Source organism: Equus przewalskii, chromosome 25 (genome assembly GCF_037783145.1).
Source record: "Equus przewalskii isolate Varuska chromosome 25, EquPr2, whole genome shotgun sequence".
NCBI classification, from domain to species: Eukaryota; Metazoa; Chordata; class Mammalia; order Perissodactyla; family Equidae; genus Equus; species Equus przewalskii.
This window is the reverse complement of record NC_091855.1, coordinates 33513612-33540165: the sequence shown is the minus strand read 5'-3', so window position 1 is coordinate 33540165 and position 26554 is coordinate 33513612. Positions and strand designations below refer to the sequence as shown.

General features: G+C 41.2%; 1 protein-coding gene across 21 annotated transcripts in view; it reads left to right on the top strand.

Annotated features, from left to right (window-relative positions):
* The window catches only part of TTC7B (tetratricopeptide repeat domain 7B), a 245992-nt gene that overhangs the window by 81840 nt on the left and 137598 nt on the right, over positions 1-26554 (top strand). For 10 of the 21 annotated variants that reach the window (XM_070594400.1, XM_070594399.1, XM_070594402.1 and 7 more), the window contains 2 exons: positions 21050-21128; positions 26315-26487. The exons of 6 other annotated variants lie outside the window; for them this stretch is intronic. In XM_070594400.1, the coding sequence (XP_070450501.1) occupies positions 21050-21128; positions 26315-26487 (252 nt within the window). Of the gene's footprint in view, positions 1-21049; positions 21129-26314; positions 26488-26554 lie in introns of those variants that run through there. 5 more of the 21 variants (XM_070594404.1, XM_070594419.1, XM_070594413.1 and 2 more) reach the window with 2 other exon arrangements.

Here is a 26554-nt window from a genome sequence, read left to right as displayed (position 1 = left end):
AGAGGCCCCTCCACATGCTTTTGCCCAGCTGTATGTTGTCTCTTTTAGCCGCCATTCAGAACTGGAATTCCATGAATTATGAACTGGGGTAGGAAATCATTCCAGTTCTTCACATTGGCTTCGTCTAGGGTAGTGACTTTCTATTTTTACGGGGGCAGGAAGGGAGGGAGCAATTCTTTGTTTGTTTGTTCATTCACTTATTTCTTCATCCATTAATCACGTATGTACTAGGAGCTAGGGTCAAAACAGCAAATGATCCCTGTGGATTTTCTAGTCCAGCAGGAAAATTAATAATTACAAGTGGACTAAGCCTTAGGAAAGGAGAGGAAGATAGTGTTGTGTTTTTTTTTTTTTTAATTTAGCCTTTCACTTTGCAAATTTTCCTAAAAAGAGATGGTTATATAATATGGTGTCTAAAGATCAAAGTTAACTTAATTTTTTTGATATTTCCCAATAACTCTTGATATGACTGGAGATCAATCCCCTGGGGTTTACTGATATAGATGGCAATATTTGCAGGCTGGCTCTCGGGTCACGCTCTGGATGGGAGGAGCACGAATAAACATACACAGCAGGAACATACAGTATGGTATAAGGAATACTACCACCGCTGTTTGGTTTCAGATGATATGACATTCACTTGTTCTGCCAACATTTATTCAGCTCCTGCGCTGTGCCAGACATTCTTCAGGTCTTGGAGATAAAATGGTGAGCAGCCAGACATACTCCTTGCTCTCAGAGAGGAATCAGATCATTATGGATGTATGGATATAGAACTCTACCCTGAGATAGTGCCCAGGAGGAGAGGTACCCATTTCTATGAGAGTCTATTTGAAAATGACATTGACTTAGATACTGTGGTTAGGGGAGGTTTTCCTGAGAAAGTGACTGAGCAGAAACCTGAAGATGCAACAATGAGTAGGAGCTAACTAGCAAAGGCAGGGGGGAGGGGGAGGGGTGCTCATTCTTATTTAGACCTGAAAGGGTCCTCCCAGGCATCTTGTCCAACCAACCCGTCCTTTTTCTCTGCTGTATTTTCCTCCTTAGCATTTAACCTTAGCATATATCTGTGGCATCGGATATACTATGAACAGTGCTTACCAGGGGTCTTCTTAGGTTCAGTTAAACATTCTGACCCACAAGACTTTCATTGGCCACACTTGGCATTCATCTATTTAGAAAGATCTAGAACAGAACCATAAATTGCCAGCAGGGCAGTGTCAGGGGTTTCTCTTCTATGTGAATTGTGCTCTCTGCAGTCCTCACTGCCACGCAGGAGCTGTTCTCCTTGCCCCTCCCGCCTCCAGTGACAGCTCAGGCACTAGAGAATGAGCTTCACATTGAGTTGGTGTGGGATCTGCCCTGCCTTAACGTCTCTGCCCCACTTTCAGGGTCCCCTAAGGGATATGCTCAGTTGTAAGTCATCACGTTCAAGGAAGCCCAAAGCTACATTGTCCCCATCAGATATTTACAGTTCCTTCCAGTCCAGATGCAAGTTATCAATCAGGGGTCATTTTTAACATAAGCAGTGTTGCCTAGTAACATAATTGACATATTATCGTTATTAGGTTTCTAGGGAAACAGAACTGGAAAGTTAACCTAAGGTCAAATTCTCAAGCAGAAAAGGAAAGGAAGTTGTCAACCTTTTTCCCACATTGTCTTTTTTTCTTATCTAATTTGTTTCTTGTCTGTCTCCTGTCACTGGCGTATAAGTTCCACTTGGGCAGGAATTTTTATCTCTTTTGTCTGGGGAGGGATCTGTACCTTGAGCGGTGTCTGGTGTCTAGTTGGACATGAAGGAGCGAATGAGTGAGTGAATGAAATGCTAGTTTTCAGCTGAGATGGTTGTGCCTCACAGATGCCTAATGGTTGTGTGTTTTCTTTAAAATTAATTAATGCAGCATATGTTTATTGAGAGCTAAATGTGCTGAGCACTAGCACAGTGCTCAGGAATATTAAGTGCTGGGGAATATTAAGGATGAACAAGATAACTTGGACCAGCTTCATGGAACTTACTGCTCCTATTACTGCTTCTTGGTGGTAAAGAGAGAGATGCGCTATGACCATCTGGGTCTTCCTGTGTATGATGTCCTTCTCTTAAGAGAGGGTGGAGGGGACAGGTATCAGACAATTTCCTTGCCCACAGTGAGAAACAATACGTTTTCTGGGAAGATCATAGGGACCTCTGCTTGCTGATATTGCAAGGTATTTATGGTTATGGTGGCTTTATTGTAAGAAACTCTTCAAGCAGGCCCTGACAGACTCTCATTTCTGAGAAGCTTCTAGTTTGGCAGAATTTGGGTGCTTGTGGGCCTCCTTAGTAAAGCCCAGCATGTACACATCTGGATGAGATTCCAGAGTTCCCACAGCAAGAAAGAGAATTATCGTCTTCTGTGGTCTAGTTGGTGAGAACATATGCTCCCAGAGCCTCCCAGAACTGCAATTTTTACGTATGTAGCTCTTCGAGTGGAAACCTCGTGGGGTGAAGTTGGACCAGAAGCATGAGCGAGCGTTCAAGTGTCGCCTTTGTAGGCAGCCCCTCAAGGGCAGACCGTTGAAATGACACATGCATGTTGGGAAAGAGGAATTCACATCCTGTCTGGTCTAGAAGGAAGCCAGATTTCACCCTCTCTGAGTCTGTCAGACTGTGGGGAGCATACTTGGTAATCTGGTGACGTCTGTGCTGCAGAGCAGGTCCAGACGTATCTGCCCGGGAAGCAGGGTGGGTGGGAAGCAGTGTGTGTTGGAAGCGTGCAGCATCCCCCTTCTGCTCTTGGCCAGAGCGAAGCTCATTAACCTGCTTCTTCCCTTCCCTGCTTTAGGTGTCAAATGCATTAATATTAACATGAGGGCAGGGTGGGGGGTGGAGGCCCCAGCTCTTTTCAGGGGATACTTTCTACCTATTTCTTTTTAAATCATCATTTTCCTCGCCATTCTGGTTTTTTTTTGCAGAGGTATTTTTAGTCACCTCTTAGAGAAAGTGGCAGAGAGAGATTGAGCTAAAGCCCAGAAAATGACTGAGACATCTTTGGAGAATTTTTAACTTTTCTTAGGAAGTACTAGAACCTTCTATTGAAAATGAGAAGGGCCATCAATTTTCTTACACACACTTGCCTTTATATTTGTATGGCAATGTCTATCACAGATCTGTACACCGATAAGGAAATCTACATTATAATTATATGTTCTCATAGCAAAATCCTGCATTAAATTACAAGATTTTAAAAAATTAATAAATTATCTTTTTCAATTGATAGGTTTTTCCACCTTCCTCTCTATTTGGGGTTTGAATTTTTACTTTTTATTCACAAGTGACGTTGGTGGTCATTCTCTAGGCCCAGCACAGACACTCTGTACCTTTCTTCAGGGAGCTCTTCCTTCTGTATCCTCTCTCTGCTGGCAGGTATGTGGTTGATGGGTGTGGTAGCTGGTTCTCCTTAAATCTCTCTGGCAAATTAGCATCAGAAGCCACAATCTCTGCATGTTGGAGACAAGCAGTTAAAATACCAGGAAGAAACTGATGCTGTGTTTCTTCTGAAGAATACCCAGAAAAACTCATTAGCTAGACTTGGTAAAACCTCTGAATTACAGATTTTTTTAAAAGATGCAATTATATTGCTTTCAAGTACATTTTGAGCTAGTTAAAAAAAAACACAAAAAACTATTGCCTACTCAATTCCATGAATGTTTAGTGAGAGCCTGCTGGGTACCAGTCAGTAGGGTAAGCTCTGGGGATATGAGATGAATAAAAAATGTTCTCTGAGCTCACGGGGAAAGCAAGGATGTCAACGAATAGTTATAGCACCTGGTGAAAAGCACTGTAATGAAGGGATGGGGTGGGGGAGAAGAAGGAAGGAGGAAGAGGCTATGTGCCTGGGTGAGTTCATCAAGTTTCTTAGAAAAATTGACATTTGAACCTGGCGTCTGAGGGAGGGGTAAGATTGCCCCATCTTAGGGAGGACTGAGAGGACAAGGGTGGTAGTCACCATTGAATGCTAGATCTACCAGGCCAGGTAGACTTTATATGCTCATGGTTAAAGAGCACTGACTCTGCATCCGACTGCCTGGGTTTGAATCCGACCTCTTACATTTACTGACACTGGGACCTTGGCAAATTACTTAACCTCTCTTCCAGTTTCCTCTTTTGCAAATTGGGGATAATAATGGCACCTACTTCACAGGGTTGTTAGGCGGATTAAGTGAGTGAGTAGTTATACTGTGCTCGGACAGTGTCTGGCACACAGTAAGCCCTGAATGAGGGTTTGGTAAATAAATAAATAAAGCGCTACAGAGTGGAGGGTTTGTCAGCTCCCTAGGGAAGGGTAAGAACTGACCACTGAGAAATCTGGGAAGACAGTCACAACAGCAGCAGCATAGTTTTGGGATCTGCTCATATATCCACATAGGAAAGACATCGTAACCAGAGAGCAAAACCAAAAACCCATAAACAACATTTCCAGCAAAACTAGATGAGAAAGTATACTCGTGAACCCCAAAGTACAAGCTGATGGGGACAGACTGCCAACAACTACAGACTAGCTCGTTACGGTAGCCCGCCTTATCCGCAAAGGGTACATTCTAAGACCCCCGGTGGCTGCCTGAAACCATGGATAGTACCGAACCCTGTATGTACTATGTTTTTTTCTATACCTACCTACCTGTGATAAAGTTTAATTTATAAATTAGGCACAGTAAGAAATTAAGAGTAATAACTAATAATAAAACAATTGTAGCAATATACTGTAATAAAAGTTACTATAGATCTTAGAACCTTAGCATATGATTTTTTTCTTTTTCTATTAAGTTGAGAACTTTCACCTTTTCACTGAAAGGAAGCATTTACAGCTTCTCTTCGGCACATCCAAATTGCCAGCATCACTACTCTTGCACTTTGGGGTCATTATTAAGTAAAATAACAGCTACTTGAACAGAAGCCCTGTGATACCTCAACAATCAATCTGATAACCATGACTTCTACGAGATGACTAAGGGACGGGTAGCGTGTACAGCGTGCATACGGTGGACAAAGGGATGATTCATGTCCCCAGTGGGACAGCTCGAGATTTCATCGTGCTACTCAGAACGGCACACAATTTAAAACTTATGAATTGTTTATTTCTGGAATTTTCTGTTTAATATTTTTGGACCGAGGTTGACCAAGGATAACTGAAACCACTGAAAACAAAACCGTGGATGAGGGGGACTGCTATATTTGCATTTGTGTGGGAGAAAGCAGAAGGAAGCAGTGGAGCATCTGATGGACCTGGGAACAGGAGACCCTAAAATAGCCAACAAGTATTGACTGGAAAGTTTGTCTGGCCAGTTTGAGATTAGCTGCTGAAAATAAGAGGGTTACGCCAAGTGAGGTCTAAGGGGCTGGAGCAGTCTGGCCCCCTGAAGACGTGAAGCTGACCCATTAGGGCTCTTTGCTGGGCCTGAGCCCCACACTGAGGAGTAACTGCTGAGGGTGGTATGAAAATTGACCAGGAAATGACACAAGAGACAAAAGAAGAAAAAGTAGAGATAAAAGTGGGGGAGGGGGAGAGAGCCAGGAATTATCATAAAGCAAGCTGCTTTATTTTTTTTTAGCAACTTTATTCAGGTATTATTTATATATCAAAAATTCGCCTGTTGTAAATATATAGTTCGGTTGTTTTTAATATGTGTATATAGCAGAGCTCAATTCAGCTTTAGACTATCTCCATCACCTTGAAAAGTTCTTCCGGCCTCTTTGCAGTCTGTCCCTACTCCCATCCCCAGCCCCAGGCAAGCGCTTGTCTGTTCTGTCTCTGTAGATTTGCCTTCTGAGGAAATTTCACGTAAATGGAATCATGGAATATGTAGTCCTTTGTGTCTTGCTGCTTTCAAGTAACATAGTATTTTTGAGGTTCACCTACACTAGCGTGGATCAGTAGGCCATTTCTGTTTATTGCTAAATAGTTATTCCATTGTACAGATATACTCCAGTTTTTTTATCCATTCACCAATTGGTAAACATTTGGATTGTTTCCACTTTTGGGCTATCATTAATAATGCTGCTGTGAACATTCATGTATAAATGTTTCTGTGGACATCTGTTTTCATTTCCCTTAGATAGATTCATAGGAGTAGAACTGATGGGTCATATGATAAGTTTATGTTTAAATTTTGAGAATCTGCCAGGCTGTTTTTCAAAGTGGCTGTACCATTTTACATTCCTGCCGGCAGTGTGTGAGAGTTCCTGCTTCTTTCCATTCTCTTCAATACTTGGTGTTGTCAGTTTTTAAATTAGAGTCAGTCTCGTAGGTTTGTAGTGGTGGCTCATTGTGATTTTAGTTTGCATTTCCTGAATGACTAATGATGTTCAATAGCTTTTCATGTGCCTATTAGCTATTCTTATATCTTCTATGGTAAAACATCTGTTCAAATCTTTTGCCCTGTTTTCAATTGCATTGTCTTCTTCTTATCAAGTTGTAAGAGTTCTTTGTATATTGTATATACAATTCCTTTATCAGATATATAATTTGTGCATATTTTCTGCCAGTCTGTGGCTTGTATTATTTTTTTAATGATGTCATTTAAAGAGGAAAAATTAATTTTGATGAAGTCCAATTTATCAATTTTTCTTTTCATGAATCATCCTTTTGATGTCATACCTAAGAAATTTTGCCCTAATCTAAAACCAAAAAGATTTCTCCTATGTTTTCTTCCAGGAGTTTTATAGTTTTAGATTTTACATGTAGGTCTCTAATCTATTTTGAGTCAATATTTGTGTATGGTGTGAGGTAAGGGTCTAAGTTAATTTTTTTGCATCTAGATATCCAGTTGTCCAAGCACCATTTGTTGAAAAGTCTACTCTTTTCCCATTAAATTGCTTTGACACTTTAGTAAAAAATCAATTAATTGAACATAAATATAAAGATTTATTTCTGGAGTATTTTGTTTCATTGATTTATCTGTCTATCCTTAAGCCAATACTACACTGTCTTGAATATGTAACTTTATAGCAAGTTTTGAAATTAGATAATATAAGTCCTCTAATTTTGTTCTTTTTCAAAATTGTTTTAGCTGTTCTCAGTCCTTGACATTTCCATATAAATTTTATTTTTATTTTTTATCGTTTTGAGGAAGATTAGTCCTAAGCTAACATCTGCTGCCAATCCTCCTCTTTTTGCTGAGGAAGACTGGCCCTGAGCTAATGTTCATGCCCATCTTCCTCTACTTTATATGTGGGACGCCTGCCACAGCATGGCTTCACAAGTGGTGCCATGTCTGCACCCGGGATCCGAACTGGCGAACCCCGGGCCGCTGAAGCGGAACGTGTGAACTTAACTGCTGTGCCACTGGGCTAGCCCCTCCATATAAATTTTAGGATCAGTTTGTCAATTTCTATCAAAAAAGCCTGCCAGGATCTTGATAAAGATTACAGTGAATCTACAGATCAATTTAGGGAGAATTTCTGTATTAACGGTAGTGACTCTTCCAGTCCAATGTCTCTCCATTTAGAGTTTCTTTAATTTCTCTCAGAGATGGTTTGTAGTTTTTATTGTACAGGTTTTGAAATTTTTGTTAAATTTGTTCCTAAGTATCTTATTCATTTCTATGCTATTGTGATTGAAATTGTTTTCTTAATTTTATTTTCAGATTATTCTTTGCTATCATGTAGAAATGCTGGGGTTTTTTGGTATATTTTTGTACATGGATGTTGTATCCTGCAACCTTGCTAAACTTATTAATTAGTTCTTGTAATTTTTTAATAGATGACATAGGATTTTGACATATAGGATGGATATAATCTTTGAATAACAGCAATTTCACTTCCTCCTTTCCAAACCATAGGTTTTTAATTTCTACTTATTACCTTATTGCACTGTCAAGAACCTCCAATACAATACTGAATAGAAGTGGTGAGAGCAGACATCTTTATCCTATTCCTGCCTGATCTCAAGGAGAAAGCATTCAGTCTTTCACCATTAAATACAATGTTAGCTGTAGGTTTTTCATAGATGCTGCTTTGTCTCCAGTAATATTTTTTCATTTAAAGTCTATCTTATCTGATATTTATAGCCACTCCAGTTGTCATATAGTTATTGTTTACATAGTATATTTTTTATCCTTTTACTTTCAACCTATTTACATCCTTGAGTTAAAGTACCTCTCCTGTATATCTCTTGTAGATAGCATATATTTGGATCTTGCTTTTTTATTCAGTATTGAAATGTTTGCCTTTTGATTGGAGGATTTAATCCATTCACATTTAATGTAATTATTAATATAACTGGGTTTATGTTGCCATTTTGTTCTTTCTTTTCTATATGTCTCATGTCCTTTTTGATTGTTTTTTCCTCCTTATTACCCTATTTTGCGTTAAACACTTTTTAGTGTTACATTATTTCCTCTGTTGACTTTTTAACTGTGTTTTTTGGAAAAATTTTATGGTGTTTTCTCTATGAATTACAGTATACATCTTAAATTATCACAGTCTACTTCAGGTTAATACTGACTTAATTTCAGAAAAATATACAACTTGGTTCTAATATAACTTCACTTCTTCCCTTCTTTGAGCAGTTAATGCCTGTCTATGTTACAAACACAACAATACAGTATAATTATTCCCTTATGCAATCTTATTTTTATAGAAATTAAAATTAAAAAATTTGAAAATATATTTATACCATATTTTATATTTATCCACATATTTACATTTCTAGTACTCTTACTAATATATTCCTGTGGATTCAAATTACCCTCTGTTGTCATTTCTTTGTAGTCTAAAGAGCTTACTTTAAAATTTTGTATTGGGCACGTCTGCTAGCTATGAATTATGAATTCTCTCACTTTTTGTTTATCTGAGAATGCCTTTATTTTGCCTTCATTTTTGAATGACGGTTTTACTGCACACAGAATTCTTGGTGATGGTTTTTTTTCTTTCAGCACTTTGAGCATATCTTCCACGTGTCTGATGAGAAGTCGTTGTTGATCCTGTTGTCGTTGCCCTGTGTGTGGTTGTTTTTCTGGTTGTTACGTTCAAGATTTTCTTTTCTTTATCTTTCATCAATTTTATAATTATGTGTTTCTGTTTTTCTTCAGTGTTTTTTCTCTCTCTTCTTTGGAGTGGATAATTTTTATTCATTTATCTTTAAATTCAATGATTTTTCTGCTATCTCATAGCTGCTGTTGAGCCCATTTAGGAATTTTTCATGTTAGTTAGACTTTTTAACTCTAAAATCTCCATTTGGTTAGTTTTTGTAGTTTTTGTTTCTCTATTGAGATTAGGCCCTATTTGTTGAGTCATTGTCATCTTTTTTCTTTTAATCTTTAAACATAGTTTCTGTTAATTCTTTGATCATACTTTTAATAGCTTCTTTGAAGTCTTTGTCCGCTAAATCCAACATGTAGACCCATTTAGAGTGAGTTTATATTGACTGCTCTTTTTTCTGAGCATAGGTCACACTTCTCTATTTCTCTGCATGTCTTATAACAGATATAGTACAACCATAAATTAAAAAATGGAAGGAGAATGCTGATAGCACATGCATAAAATGTTTTTTTGACTTCTCAGTAATCATAATGAAGGTGGTATTATTAGTATTGCTATTCTGAAACGCTTTTGTGTAGCACAGAATAAAACAAATGAATACTTATGGAATATTCTAATACTATTATTCCTTGTGTCCTTGAGAACCAGGATTATTGGTGTGGGAGAAAGGCAAAAAAATAGATTTAAGATAGAAGAAATCAAGGAAAAACTCTGTAGTCCTGAATTTGAATGATTGACTTGGAAATATCAGTATGAAATCATGAGGTATCTGTTGTCTGTATATGTATATGTGCATGCCTGTGTATGTATATACACATGTGTACGTGTGTGTGTGTGTGTATGTGAGAGAGAGAGAGTGAGGAGGTCTGGCTCAGTGACTGACCTAGTAGCAATGAACATCCCTAGTGCCTAGTTTGTGATCTTGAAGTATCATTTTCCAATAAAAGAAACCTCATTCCAGTTCTGGGATATGAAATAAATAAAATGAGCCTGGCACAGCTTTACATACCAGATAGCAAGGAAACCATCAAGGATTTCTAGGCTCATGTTAAAAAAATTCAGGACAAATATGGGATAATTTGAATTTCAAGAAGGATAAAAATTGCAATAGACTCATCAAATATGTTTAAATTGATGAGCTCTAATTCAGTATGTAACAAAATAAATCAAAAGAAAGAATCTAATATTTATCCTACCTTTACCATATGAACTGAAAAACCAAATATTAGATGAAAGGAAATACCTCCCTATAAAATTATTCCAGCTAATCAATGAAAATGCAGTGGGAGAATTAGAATATCACCATTTGTAACTCCCAGTGAATTAATGTATCTAACCATTGAGCATCAAAGAGTGCTAACATCAAAAAAGATCAACAACCGGACACTGGGTGCCTCGCCATAGAAGAGCACACTACTGGCAGAGTCTTGCAAAGAGAGTGAACTGAATGGATCAAGCCTCGAGATCCAGTTGCCCATTGCAGGAAATACAGAGAACACAGGAATATATCCAACTGTTCCATCACTCTGCAGTTTTCCAGCCAGTGGGAAACTCTTCGTTTCTAACATTTCAGATTCTTTAACAGATAAATTGTAAGAAAAAGAAGGTGGTAGAAAGGGAAGTTGCAGATTAAGAGAGATTTTAAAGACTCATCAAGTAATAAAAAACGTGGACAAGACTTAACTATAGTGTGAGGATGTATACTTGAGTGATTAAGCCATAAGGAAACGGAATGAAGTGGTTACTATAAAAGTCAGGGCAGCAGCTGCTTTTGGATGGAGTGAGGGACGTTTTATTGGGATGGGCGGAGTAATGTGACAGTGGTCTTTTTTTTTTTTTTAACTTGGGTGGTAGTTACGAGGGCGTTTGCCTCATAATAATTCCCTACGTGATATATTTGTTTTATATGGCTTTCTGTGTCTATATTTTATACAATAAAAAGGTTGAAAAAGAATGAGGGGGCAATAAAAGATGGCTAAGAACAATGCCCAACAGAGGGCAGGGAAGGATCCCTGCACTGGGAGTCCAGAGGCCAGGATTCTAGTCCTGCCTCCACCACTCACTCATGGAGCTATTGGGCGGACCTCTCCCTGCCCCTCTCTGGGACTCAGTTTCCCTCTGTGTCAGTTGAAGATAATGAAATCCTGCCTGCGTTACTAGGTTGGTGGGAGAACCATCTGGAATAATGGGTTGGAGGATGGCATGGCATCAGTCCGTGTCACCTCAGAAGAAGATGGTGATGATGGCTAACATTTCCTGAGCACTGACTTACCCAGGTAATCCTCACAATAGCCCTGGGAGGAGCAGATATGCAGCTGGGTCTTGTTCTGAGGATGCAGTGAGGATGTAGTCTCTGTCCTGAAGGAGCTGGACATCTTAGAGGGCTTCTTGATGAGAGAGTGGAGTAATTTTTAATTATCTTGTCAGTGGTTTATTAGTAAATGTCAGCTCTTCTGATGGCTTAGAGGGGCTTGAAAATAGCTTGTTCCCCTGAGCAAATTATTCTCCCCACAGATCACATTTGCCCTGCTAATGTGCTTAGCAAAGCTTTTTTTTTTCTATAGATGGTGCAAAGGTACAGTTGAGCTCAGCATCTGAGTGATGGGTCGTGAATTCAGACTGGAAAGGGCCAAATAAATGAGGCACTATATGATGAAAGAATTTAGTTCAGAAGCTCATCGTAACAACTTGTGGACAGACCCATTTCTATATTGTCATCATTTTGTCAGTGTTAATCTCTCTGACTTCAGAGTTCTGTTTCTGCTGTAAAGCACTCAACAGAAATTCTCTGCTGTCCCTTTATCATCCACCCCCACTGGGAGGGGCCACGGCCGCATCTCTCCTGCAGAGCCAAGTGCGTCCAGGGACAGACTTGATCTGGCCCTCGCTGCTCCCGCCCTGTCTTGCGTCTCTCCCGCCTCTGTGATGCTTTTGGTTTTGTGTCATGGGAGTTAGTCATAGTTTCCAGTTTGTTTACGGGCTTCTGCCTGACAAGGATCATCTTCAGCTTTTCTGGGCAGTGGAATCAGATTGGGCCTGGGTTCAAATACCAGCTCCTCTGTGGGCTGTATGAAGATCATGAGCGTATTACATAATTTCCCTGAGTCTTTGTTTCCTCGTATATAAAACTACAGAAGGTGCTAAAGAAATACTTGTTAGTTGAGAAGAAAATTTTGACATGGAATATAATAGAAACCAGTTTTGATTTTGCACTAATTTCTGCTAAAGCAAAAGGTACACAAACATACCACTGGCTGCTTTTGGCTTTTACCCAGTAAATGTTTGTATGTAGGATGGAGGGCCAGATGGTGGGGGGTGGGAGGAAGTGGATGTTTGGAGAATGGGAGGATTGACGTGATTTTGAGCAGGGGGCCAGGAGTTCACAGGTGTCATCTTATTCAGGCTTTGGGAGTGGGTATTAGTCCCATTTCATAGGCGAGGAAACAGGCACAGCGAGGGGAAGCCTGTGACCCAAGTTCTGACCCTTCTCAGTGTCTGCTGGGCGTCTGGTAGTTTTTCCTTTGCCTTGTTTCCAGATGTCTCACATTCCATTCTCGATTCCTATTCTTCTTCTTCTCATCATCACTCTCAACCTTTGCCCTTTTCTTCTTTTCTATCTTCAACTTGTTAGCCTTTCCCAGGCCCAAGGAAGTTATCTGGCATGACTCACGAGAATGCGTGAGAATCCCAGACGGCACCGTGCTGCCTCAACCTGGGCAATGCTGCTCTATTTCCACGAGAAAAACCTGGGAGGCTTTTATTTATCTATTTCTTGGCAAAGCCCCTCCTTTCCCGGTTGAGCGTACCTGGCTGGTTTGGAATAGGACACCGTAACCAATGACTCCTGTATGTTTTAAGATTTGTTTTTATTTTTTAACTGAGTCCCTTGGATTTTTTTCTCATTGGTCATAGCTTTTGAAACATTGTCCCCAGAGGTTGTTTTAGAAATGCAGTTCTGCTGTTTTCTGCTAATTGAAATGGAAGTGAACATTGTGCTCTTCTCCTTGCACTTAACTTTCAGCTCAAGTTTTGTGATCCATTTGGAAGGCCTGTCGTCTTCTTGATGTCCTTTCTGCCTTTTCCCCTCTCCTCAGCTCCACTGACTGGACGAAAAGGATGGTCAAAAGCCCTTTTATCTATGTGACTGTGCTGCTTAGAACTGATTCATGTTTGAAGCCATATTGTTAGAAGACCATTTCTACCTCCTAGATTGTCTTTCCTCTACTTTATTATTGACTTCTAAAATGAATTTTAAATTGGCCTGGTGCTCATCGGTGTCCCATGTAATAAATTGTGCCCCTTCTTATGAAGCAGGTCCTTCAGAGCCCCAGCAACTCCTGCCCTCCTCATGCTAAATGTCCATGTCTTCCATCTCGGGCTGGATCTGGAGCAAATGCTTTCCTCAGTGGAAGTAAATTATGTTGGTCCCGAGCTTTTTTCGTGTCAGTTTTTGGGTTATACGCTCATAAAACTTTAGCGGCTTGACCACCCAAACCACCAGTTTGAGCCACTAGACTGCCATTAGTGGCTCAGCCCTCCAAGTTCACATTTTTGAGTTTGACCTGGCCCTTGTTGATTGATTTAGAGCAATCTTCGAATGTTAGCAGCATTAACAGAGCTAGAACAAGGAGGATTCAGTTGCCAACACTCTCCATCCCTCTACTTCGTCAGGGTTGCATTTGTCCCTTGACCCTCCCCTCCTCTTCTGGGTGGAGACTCTGCATTCCTCCCAGGGACACCACTCTTAGGAGATGTCACTGTCATTTCCTGAGAGAGTGACCACAGAGCCCCAGAAAAAGAGCTTTTTGCTCTCCTCACCTGACAGCAGTTGTCTTTTGTCCTGGTGGGCATCGTACGCCTTCAATAAAGAGCAAAGTGCATGAATGAATCAAACTGGGGACCTTTTTTCCCCTTCAAAATAAATGACTCCCAAGAAGTAAAACAGACTTTTATGTGCTATAAATTCTAGAGTAGGTTCCAGAATTCCAAAACTGTTTTCAACAATGGCAGAGTTTTGAGGATAGTGGTAGTAATAACAGTGAACACATAAAAAGCACTCGCTACTTGTATTAACTCATTTAATTTTTACAACCAATCAATGAAGTGGGTGCATTTGTTGTCACTATTTTACAGATGAGGAAACTGAGGCAGAGGTACTTGCCCAAGGTCAACCACTAGTGAGTTGCCAAGCTTGGATTTGAGCCCATAAAGTCTGGCTCCAGAGTCTCTGTTCTATATTGTCTCTCTAAGTTTAAGTATATAGATAAGTATATGGATTTCCAGGTGAATACTTGGAAGAGGAATCTTCATGTGTTAGATAAGTTCCGGTTTGTTTGTTAAAAGTATTATCAGACTGAGGAGTCCAACTCTGTGTGAGATACTGTCTGTCTTCTAGGGTAAGTTGAGCATCATTACAATACAAGTTCATGAGGAAGCACGTTTGTTGGCGGGCTCACAGTGGTATCCCCGGTGCTCCTCTCCTTGTGCACGGTAGGCACTCACGATATAGTTTTTGAATGAGGATTGATATCCTTTGACTCATTCCCAAAGGTTGGAAAGGAGGAAGGACATGAGATAGGGCAAAACTTTCCCTATTTCTGTGTATCCTCAGAAACTCGGGGTTGGGGTGAGTGGGAAGGAAGAGGTGGCTGGGAGACTTGTTCTTTCCTGAGCTCTCAGAGCAGTTTGCCCGGCTCTCACCCATAGGCCTTCAGCACGCCATGTCAGAAGGACCTTTTGCACGTCCCAGTCGTGACTCCGAGAAGGCCTGCTGTGCCTTGCCTGGCTTGTGTCTCTGCTGCCTGATACGCTGTGTGGTACACAGTGCCTGCCAGTATGCTGCTTGCTGCCTGGCCGGCTGACCAAAATGCCTAATTTACTCTGCTTTTGTCACGAGGGAGCCTTAGTTGCTGAGGTAGTCCAAAAAATGTTGTTAAGCCTAGTACAACTCTCATTAGGTTTGAAATGAGACTTCCGGAAGCTTCGCCTGCTTGTTCACATCCCAGCGTGGATGGTTGTCACACCCTTCGTCACTATATCTAGCCTGCAGCTGGCTTGCTCTGTTGATCAGAGAGAGTCCTTTGCTAATGAGGCCAAGGTTGTGGGTTTGATCCCTGGCCCCTGACTACAGCAAGCCATCTGTCTTCACAAAGGCATGTCATTGGATACGAGGCGAAGAGCGTGTACGGAGGGAGAAGCTGGAATCCATTCTGGGGAAAACAGCTCCCTGACAGCCGGCCAGAAGTGTCCTATGGGCTGTGAATGATGTCTTTTTCTTCTCTCACTTTCCAGATCTGGATTTCTGGTTTTGATTTCAGACTTTTTCCAAATAGATGATACTAAAGGTTATATAAATGAAGGGGAAGCAATTCCCAAGCCTGAGAGCTAGGAGAAATTGACCTAAAGATACACGGTGTTGTTCTGTTTTTCTAGGGTTGTAAGTGTTGACAATGTCCAGAATACTGATGGAGTTGATTTCATGATCTCGAAAGTATCTGCTTTAATTGTCCCCTTTGTAATTAAGAAAACTCTTTTCAGCAGGGAGATGGGGAAAGGGATTTCAGAGTATAAGATTGTGCTCACTGTCTTCTTTCTTTGGGGGGTAAAGAGCTTACTAAGTGTCACTGGGTGCCTGGTTGGCTTTGTGAGGTGGTCGAGACAAGGAGAAATGGGGACAAAGATGGCCAGTGCTCTAAAGATGGTCACAGTTTGTTGATGGGCAGACATAAATACAAATTAAAATCTGTGTGTTGAGTGCTGCCTATGCTCAAAATATGTGCAGACTTGTTGGGAGCACCCAGGGAGCAGTGCCTGTGTTTTCCTGGGGAAGCTAGGAAGAGATTCCCAAGGGTGGCCTTTAACGTGGGTCTTGAAGGATGACTACAATTCCTTAGGACAGTTCAGACAGAGAGAGTACTATGTGTAAAGGCACATGTGCAGGAAAGTTCCCCTGAAATGTCTGGAAGGTTTTTTCTAAAGTCTCGAAGTCCTCACTATCCACACAACTCTCTAGAAGCTGCCAAGCCAGGCATGCCCAGGTCTGTCGCGTGGTACAGGTAGATTATTGCTCCCCAGGCACCCGTGCCATGGTGCCACTGAGGACAAACGAGATATATTTTATTTAAGAGACTGCTTTGCTGTACTGCCTGCCAATCCATATGCAGCGAGAAAGAAGAGGATAAGAAACAGGTAGAAAATGTGTCCCCTTGTGGTCTTGGCTCATTCGGCTCACGGTCGTTCTGAATCCTCTTCATTCAGCGGATATTTACTGAGGACGTTCTACGTGCCAGGCTCTGTCTGAGGGGCTTAGGATGTCAGTGAGCAAAACAAAGATTTGGATCCTCAAGGTACTGACGTTCTTGTGGGGGATATGCAGCCCTCTGAGCTCCCTAAGGTGGGGATGGTGTCCCTTGTCTACTAGTGTATCCTCAGGGACAAGCCTGGAGGCTGGTATGTAACAGTGCTCAATAATTGTTGAACTACCACTTAAGAGTTTCAGAAATGCTAGTTGGTAAGAAAGAACATGGAAAAAACCAAATGATTTCTTAGCTCTAAGAGATCTATTATGCTGGCTTGTTCTGTAATTGATCTTTAGTTATAAAGTTCTCAACCACAGAGAAAAATATTGAACGTGCTCTAGCAGGGGTACCTTTTCCTCATTACCCAGGAATGTGATCTCCAGTATAAAAAGTATTTTATTCACATCAGAACTTTGAGTTTGCGTGACGACAGTTGATATTAAGTGTATTGGTGGCCTAGACCAAACTCTGAGGTCAGAAGATACATTAGAAGGACAAGTTAAGGGGGAGAATTGTCTTTTCCCACCCCACTCCCAAGAAATGAAAAGAGAAATAGCAAAAATATGTATTGACCTTGATGTTGAAGTGGCTACCTGTGAAATGGTTCTTAAGTCTCTGGGTTTCTCCCAGCCTTGGTTCTCTATTTTGATTTTGGAGCTGTGGCTTCCTTCCCATATCCATTTCCACCTTGGTTTGATAGTACAGAAAGGCACAGGTGACAGTATTAAAGAGCTGAGAATGTGGTCCAGAGTCATAGAACAGAACAGGACAAAACTACGCACTGCTGTAGGCTTGTATGTAAGAATGTGAATTTCAGGGCCCTGCCTTCAAAAATGCTGCTGCAGAGCCGAAAGGGTCAAGAGGAAGGCCAAGTGCTGGCTGGTCAGTTCCCTCCCCACGTGTCCTCAGGAAGTCCTACTTTTGCACTGACCTAGGGGCCAACAGACAAGACCTGGAAGGAGGAGGTTCAGAAGGAGGATGATGAAACCAGATAGAAAAGGGAGGAGAGAAGAAAAAATGGAAGCAGGTCAAGGGAGGTGTAGAGTGTGTCCCCGTGAAGGGTGAGTGGGCTTTCCTGCCAAAGGCAGGGTGCTAGGTCGCCTGGGTTTGAACAAGAACAAGGCTGTGGGACACTGGCCTGAGCTCTCCTCACTGGGTTGAGGACAGACGGTAATGTAGGCAAGAGAAAGCAGGGTTTTGCCTGCTTGTCAGGCTGAACAAACCAGCTGGTGCTCAAGGGACTTGCAGGCCCTTTCTCCTTGGTAATAACTAAGCTGTCGGGAAACGCACTCAGCTCAGGAAGGTTGCCGAAGCAAGGTACGGAGGTGAACCTGGAGCTCTGATGGCTTGCCAGAGTGCCTGCTGCTCTATGCTGGCAAGAACATTCAGTTTTAGCATAGTTTACCATAATGAATTCTGACATCATCGCACTCTCTCAGTCAAGGGTGTTGAAATGGAATAAATGACCTAATGTCAGGGGTCTGTGGAAACCCTCAAAACCAAGGAAATTCCTTGGCTCTTTCCTCTTCATTTTGGAGTGGAATTTTTAAGCTACAGTTCATTCTAGATATTTAATGGATCTCAACATTTTAAGAATAAAATAATAGTTTAGAGACATGAAAGCAATCATGTGGCTTTTGTTTATTTCCCTCAAATTGGGGCATTTCATAGCATTTAGAATGTAATTTTTAAAAGTTGATTTCCTTTTTTTGTTCCTTTCTATCATGATTTCCATCTAACTTAAAAAAAATTTTTTTCTGCTGTCATGGCAACAGTGGAAGTGATTGGTTGAATAAAATTATGTAATTAAAAAGTGTATGAATGGTATAGGAGTTGCTGAGAATTGTATGTTTTTGCATTTGGGATAACTTTTTCCTTTTCAGATATTTAAAATGTGCAATTGGGGCTGGCCTGGTGGCATAGTGGTTAAGTTCACGCGATCTGCTTTGGTGGCCCAGGGTTCGCAGGTTCAAATCCCGGGCGCAGACCTACATACCACTCATCAAGCCATGCTGTGGCGGCGTCCCATATACAAAATAGAGGAAGATTGGCACAGGTGTTAGCTCAGTGACAATCTTCCTCAAGCAAAAAGAGGAAGATAGGCAATGGATGTTCGCTCAGGACCAATCTTCCTCACCAAAAAATAAAATAAAATGTGCAATCTTTCACCTCCAGTCCTTTCTTCTTCCTGCTACCAGATTGATCTGTGTTGGACAACCAGCCTCGTGGTTGTCCTGATGGTGCCACATTCATTTGACTGGCACGGCCCCAGGCCTTCTGAGACATTCTGTGGTTACTGTGGATCCTTTGTTTACAAGAAAGATTCTTCCCAGCTTGAGGGAGAATTTGGTTCTGAATCCTAAGCTCTCTCCAGAAATAAACTGAAAACAGTTTGAGAAAAACCTGTATTTGCTTCAAAGGCAATGTCAATCTGCCTTCAGTTCCTGGTTTTGTGTCATCCTGTGTGGCTTTGCTTCAGTCATGGACACTTCCTCCCGTCCTCCACCAGGGGGCCTCGGTCCTGCACGGGAGAATCCACTGCCTGCCTTAGAGGGGAGTTGAATTTCCCTATCCATCATTTCTCTTTTAAGGCAGCCAAGGCAGTACCCTCGGACACTGGACTGCTTCACCTGTCCTAACGAATTTTCTTTCCCATTTTGAACCAGTTCCTAGGAGTATCTCATTAGCTGTGATCACTGGAACATGTAAAATTTCTATTATGTCTATATATTAAGTAATTTGCATCTTAATAATATAAAACATAGACCGGAGCTCTTGTATTCATATTTTGTTCTTTCTTCGAGAGTTGCACCTCAGTTTGAGAGCTTATATTTCTTTGTCCAGGAAAGTGACAGAGTAGGGTAGCAAGCTCCCTGCTTGCCCTCACACGGGGTTGTGAACCTGAGCCAGCCATTTCCCTTCTGTGTCGTAATGGGCTAGATTGTGTTGGATCATTTACAGCTAGATAATTCTGTGCCTCTGTAAGAGGATAAGTATCTCATTCTGCAAGGAGGGCACGGGAGACATTCCGAGTGACCAATTCCTATCTTGTAACCTTCCCTGAGTTATAATATTTAGATTTGATACTGCCTCTTCAAGGCCTAATTTCTACCCTGGTAAAGTAGCTCTTTAACCCAGGTCTCCAATGACATTATCTCAGTCCCACTCTTACTTCATACTGTTCAAAATGCCATTCCTTTTGTGCACAGTAGGGGCTTAATCTGTGGTTCTGGAATAAGGCTTCTTGGTCCTACCCATCCCTTTTTTAGCTGTAGCTATTTCCTTTCCCTCTGTTACTTAAGGGACCTGAGCTCCAGTCCAAAGCAAATGTACTTTGCTGCCTGTGAACACAGATCCCATAAAAAGGAATGAAGAGGAAAGCAGAGTAGATTGCATGTCCCAGGGCCTATTACCTAATTTTCATTCACCTCTCTGTTAGCTTTCCTTTAGCACTGCTGGGAGTCCTTAGGACAAGCTTTTCTTTTAGTGCCACCATAAAGCTGCTGATCTGATATCAGCTGATGTGTGTGGGTGGGAGGAATATGGGAGGATTTATGCATCTATGCCGGTAAACCATTATCTTCCAGTTCTGGGGCTGTTCCTGTGAATGAGAGTCCTGGGATGTCATGTAGGTATAAGATATGAATTAATAGCCATCGTGAGCGCTTGTAACATACAGAACTCACATTTACTTTGATTTAATACCTTTGCGAGATTTAAAATGTCATCCAAGTAGAGAGCTGAATGCCTAGAGCATCTGCCGCAGCCTGCGGAGGCTGGCTGACGGCTTTGCACTGGCTGACCCGCGCTGTGGCTTTTTGGAAAGATGAGATGTGTTCTAATGAGCAGGTTATAAATATCACAGAGTTATGTCATAGGTGGTGGCAGCGCTCAATGTAAAGGGACCGGCTGGAAATTGCTCCCAGCTGAACAGGCTGGGTACGGCCTTCAGAGAGGACAACAAGTGGGGCCTGGATGTATTGACCAGGATGTTACTATAGAATTATTTGTCCCTTAACGAAATGTGTCACCAAACATGTCTCTGTGAGGTGTGTGGGGCAACGATATGAGACGTGTTCTCCTCACGGTCAGGCAGCTCCAGGTTCCGGTCATCATCCACTCGCTCGCAGAAGGGCCGTTTGACCCTTGGCTTCCTTTTGTCAGGGCAGGGTTGGGTGGATGGGAGTGGTTAGATGGATTTGTTGGTCAGTGATTCATGTTCTCAAAGATGCAGAGTGGTTGCTTGGTGGAGCCCCTCATTTTTCATACCTTTATCTTTGTCTTGCCCATAAAAATTGCAAGTGACAAGAAGCCTTACCCACATTGTATATGGTGCCTTGTTGATATGCCTATACCCTTTGCCACCTACCTTTTAAGTGAAAAGATAGATTTTAGTACCAGTCAACAGAGCAGCAAAACTACCAAACCATTGTAAGGTTGAAGGTGGACTCTTGCAAGATATCTTGCATTTTTTTTCTATTTAGTTTTTTTTTTGCCTCAGAACTGATTTTCAGATTTTTATTTTCTTGAGAAAATTTGATTGTGGAAAAACAAAAGCCCATCATTCGTAGGTCAGATTTTTCAGATTTGGACAGACATGTGCAGAATAATTGTTTGCTTAGCATCCAGCCAACAGCTTTTATGTAGACAAAATGCATTGAAATATGTGTATAAAATATTTAGTATTAATACACGCCATCTGGAAACCCTGTCAAATTCTGTGTGCACACAGGAACTTGACAAGAGGAGTGGGGAGATTTAGAGAGATCCTCAGAGCAGTTGAAACGAGAACAACTCAAAACCTGCGAATGGTAAGTGTGACTAATGACTTGAGTGAGGCCAGAGGGGCCCTTCAAGTGTTTTCTCTCTCCTATATATACATAGATACATGAGCTTTATTGAGATGTAATCTGCATACCATACAATTCACCCGTTTAAAGCCAAAGGTTTTTCACAGAATTGTTCAGCCATCACTAATATTTAGTTTCAGAACATTTTCATCACCCTCAAAAGAAGCCCCATACCCATTAGTAGTCAATCCCCATTCTGCCCTTTCCCCGGCCTCTGGCAACCACTAGTTTATTTTCTGTTTCTATGGATTTGCCTATTTTGGACATTTTATATAAATGGAAATTATACAATATGTGGTCTTTTTGTGACTGGCTTCCTTTACTGAGCGTAATGTTTTCAAGTTTCATCCATGTTGCAGCATGTATCATTATTTCTTTCCTTTTTGTTACCAAATATTGTTCTCTCCTATGGCTCCACCACATTTTATGTATCCCTTCATCATTCGATGGACATTTGGATTGTTCCTACTTTTTGGCTATTATGAAGAATGCTGCCGTGAACATTCTTATGCAAGTTTTTATGTGGGCATGTGTTTTCATTTTTCTTGGGTATATACCTGAATTGCTGGATCATATGGTACCTCTGTGTTTAACATTTGGAGGAATTGCCAGCCTATCTTCCAAAGTGGCTGCTCCATTTTACATTCCTACCAGCAGTTACCAGGGTTTCAATTTCTCCACATCCTCCACAACCCTTGTTAACCCTTGTTATTGTCTATCTTTTTAGTTATAGTCATCCTAGTACTTGGGAAGTGTTCTCTCGTTGTGGTTTGGTTTACATTTCCCTGATGGCTAATGATGTTGAGCATCTTTTCATATGCTCATTGGTAGCACTCTCTCGAAACATAAGAAATGCATCCCGTAAGACAGGTACAACGTAACCCCTCCCGGATGCCACTGGGTGAAGAGGTGGGTTTTATCCTAGTGATTGATAGCAAAACCCAGAAAGAGCAAAGCAGATTAGATCTTGAGACTAATTTTATTGACAATAAAACTGAGAAGAGAAATATAAAAGCTAGTTAAAATAAACTGGTTGATCAGGTACTAGGATCTCCTGTTGACTTGGGTTCTCTCTCTTCCTTTTTAATCCTCTCACTTTCCTGGGGAGGGAGGTCTGGGGAGGTTCATTAATTGTACCTCCATAGCTTGCCCTTCAGAGCCATAGCCACTGAGTGTTTGGGCGAAGGCCTGGTATTTACTAGAAGCTCAGCAGATGCCACATATCACAAGTGACGTAGCAACCCCATGTAAGATTGCAACTTTTTTTTTGTCTTTTGTCATCCATGCTCTTGTCCTCCCATTATCATGAATCCTTTAAGTGCCGTGGGAAAATCTTCAGCTGGGCAAGGATAATAAATTCTCGTCACGGGAAACGAGGCTGTGTCTTCATTTTGGCATCTCCAGAGTTTTAGGATGTGGACATACAACTCTCGGGGCCAGATGGCTAAGCCTTAGGCTTCCCTGGAATTATAGGGGGTGAGGCAAGATGAGCAAGTTCACACACACCCCACCAAGAACTCACTTGATCTTCAATATTTATTTATATATCGTTGTGATTTATAGGTTCCTTAAGAAGTTCAAATGAAACATTTCAATCTGTAGAGTTCTTTGATGAAAAAACCCTGCAAAATATGGATAAAAATTGTTGCCAAATGTCTTTCCTCTCAAACTGACCTATTCCCAACATTCTGTAAATCTTCTCCCTTGGTCAATATGAACAGCTTCTCCCAAGATTTGGAAACACAAGGAAAGTACCTGATTATATTGGCAAGTGTTCTTATAATTGTTTTAAAAGCACATTTAAAAAGCCAGTCTTTCAAAATTGCTTAAATATGGAGTATTTGTTCATATTGTGGACTCTCGAAAATATATTTCATTAAGGGAATTAATGGCTCTTCCCCATTAAAAGGTGCCAGTGCATTGAATACACTGTGGGAATCTGCCGGCTACTTACTTCAACATTATTTTTCAGAATTAGAGAGTATCTTCCATTATTGTCTAAGGTTTATGATTTTTAAATCAATGTATTTTAACTGATAAAAATCCTGTGAGGTAAGATTCTGAATAGAGGTATGTTACGAAGGGAGAGAGTTCTCTTCATTTTTTTTCTTCTTTTTTCTGAGAAGTATGATAAAGAGGCTTCTAAAGAAAGTCTAGGTAGACTGGAGCTGCCCCTGGACATCTTCAGCTATTAACTGGTTAGTGTTAACGTGAGGGGCGTCACTTTCCCTTATGTCGTACTTGAGGTGCAGTGTACTGTTGGTCTTGGTGGATGATCCTCAGGTGACCTAAGTTCCACTGTTTCTGATTCCTGGAGTGCTTAACCGAAGAGGTGCGTCAAAATTATCTGGAGAACTTTGAACAAATATCCATCCCTATGCCTGAGCTCAGAAATGCCAACTAAGTAGGTCTGGGGCAGGACACGAGAATCTTATTTTCTAGTTTCCACAAGTGATTCTTTGCCCAACCTAGTTGAGAAGCACTTCCTGGGTCTTATTTCCTGGTGTCTTGGTCTACAGTGGACATCAGAGAGCTTATGCAGCTAATGCCATTCATAAGAGGGTTTTCCATCACCTTAATAACTATATGATTCTTTTTAGATTAGCTGATAATTACAAATTTATGATATTCTTATGAGATGGAAAAGTTGCTCTGTAAAATTCTGGTGTGAGATCACGGAAGAGAAGGATTTAGAAGTACATTTACAGCAACCCCACTCTGAGAAAAATACTCCAAAAAATTGAAATCAGGTGTTCAAACAAAACTTGTACGTGAATGTTTATAGCAGCACTATTTACGACAGCCAAAAGATGGAAACAATCCAAATGTCTGTCAGGTGATGACTGCATAAACAAAATGTGGTATATCCATACAGTGGAACATCATTTAGCCACGAAAAGGAGTCAAGTACTGATACACGCAACAACATGGGTGAGCCTTGAAAACATTTCTACATAAAAGTTCGAGTCTTCTTTCAGGCCCACTTCCCTCCTCCCTTTCTTTAATTCTTAATTTATTTGATAGTTACCAACAATTTTTAAGCATTTAAACTACAAGCTAAATAAAACCTGAGTATAAAAAGTAAAAGGTACAATAGATATTAGTGATTGCTGGTAATTTCTCATATTTGATCTCCTTTTCTGAACTTCATTTGAGCTTCTACTGAACACAACCAAATGTCCTTCCTAATCGGTAGTTCACTGATAAGGTGATGCCTTTAAAATATGCAGTCACGGGCCCAGCCCTGTGGCCGAGTGGTCCACTTTGGCAGCCTAGGTTTGCAGGTTTGGATCCCAGGCACAGATCTACTCCACTCACCAGCCAAACTGTGGAGGCATCCCACATACAAAAAAAATAGAGGAGGATTGGCACAGGTGTTAGCTCAGAGCTAATTTTCTGAAACAAAAAAAGAGAAGGATTGGCAATGGATGTTAGCTAAGGGTGAATCTTCCTCAGCAAAAAAAAAAAAAAAAATGCAATCACATCAAAACCTCGTTTTAAAAGTCTCTCTGGAGGGTTAATACCCTGAGGGAAAATGAGACCTGGCATGAGCTGTCTGTGGTGGACAAGCAAACTGTTTAGGGCAGAGATTTCTACAACTTTAGAATCTTCATGGCAGATATATCCAGAAAATGAAGTCCTTGCTCATTTTTTCCCTTGATCATATTTTTCCCAGCTATAGTGACTGGAGGTTGTTTTTGCCAGTTGACACTTCCAGCAGAAGTCATTAGCTTATATGACTGCAGTGAGATCAAAATGAGACTATAATGGAAGGTTTAAGAAAACGGTTCAGGAACTGTTTAGGTCTTGAAAATTGTGTTCTTATGAGATCTTCACAGATGACTCAGTTGGGGATGATAGGAGTGCATTTGATTTCACATTTTTTATAGACGTTGAAAGCCAGTGGGTCTTATTTGGGAATAATCAAGAAAATTTGCCTTTACCCAGGGGTTATGAGAAACCACTAAGGCAGTGACTTGGTTGCATTTAAGTTTCCTTGTGGTGTTTTAAGAGACTGCACATGGAGGAAAGCCTGGCAAACTTCTCTTCTGGAGCATATTTATTAAGAAAGGCTCATTCTCAGGGGAGATCAGCATTCTTCATCTGCATCTTCCAAAGATGAAAACCTTATGGAAAAACCTGCTGGTTGAAGTTTTGTTTTGCCACCACTGGCTGCTTGTGGGGCAGCCTGGACTGCCCTGGGAGGCGGTGCTTCTGTTTTCAGAGGGATTTTTTTTTTTTAGCTTCTCCTCTTCTTTGTCAGTGGAAGAGTCCAAGCTAAATGAACTGATACGCATCAGTCAACAAAATACGCCTTAGCAGATGCCACACAGCCCCTCGCCCCGCACGTCACACACGGTACTGTTCCAGGTAGTGGTGCTATGGAGAGTCTGGAAAAGCACGGTAATCTGCATCTGACCTAGGAGGACAAGATCTAGATATTTCTGGGTTTTCACAGTGAGAAAAGAGATACCTATCCAGCTTCGAAAAAAGGTCTTTCTTGATCAGTAGCCATAGTCCCCACTTTGCCTTCCCTATTGTGCAAGGCTGGTGGGAGCCTTTGGGCTGGAAAGCCCAGGTGCACCAAGATCAGGACACTCAGGTGCTGAGTCTCAGGCTGGGGTCACGTAGGACTGGCCCTCGGCTCTTCTAGGAAGGAATACCTTCTCTAAATCTACGCTGGACATCATCTTATCGTCAAGGAAGAGATGCGCATCATCGAGGTTGAGTACTGGCTTTTGCCAAGTTTGGGCTTTAGCAGGCATCAGTTGGGAGGCGATGAAAATATTTGCAGTTCACTTATTATTTATAAGAGCTTTTTGGAAAAGAGCTTAACTAAAAGTTTCCATTGTTTCAGGTATAAAACATGTTTAGTGTTCCAGACTGTAACAGGGGCAGGGTGGCATTTGAAGGACATGAACTTGTTTTTTTAAATTGTTCGCATCTCTTAGTGTATCATATTTTATTTCCTTTTCATCAACTGATATAATTTTCATCATGGAATAAAAATTTTTAATTATGAGTCTTGGAGTAGTGCCTAGCACAAAGTCATGACTGAAAAATATTTACTGAGTGAGAGAGTGAGTGAGTGAATGAATGATACAAAATGGATTCATGGCTCTGCCTTTGCCCCTCTGTGTTCCCAGACGATAGCCAGGCAGTTGGCTGAGATCTTGTTGCGGGGGATGTGTGAACAGAGCTACTGGAACCCTCTGGAGGATCCACCATGCCAGTCGCCTCTGGACGATCCTCTCCGGAAAGGAGCAAACACAAAAACCTACACCCTCACTCGGAAAGCCCGCATCTACTCAGGAGAGAAGTATGGGAGTTGATGTCTTCGTTTGTAGGTTAGGGAAGGGGAGGAAAAATTCAAGGATGAGTGGAAG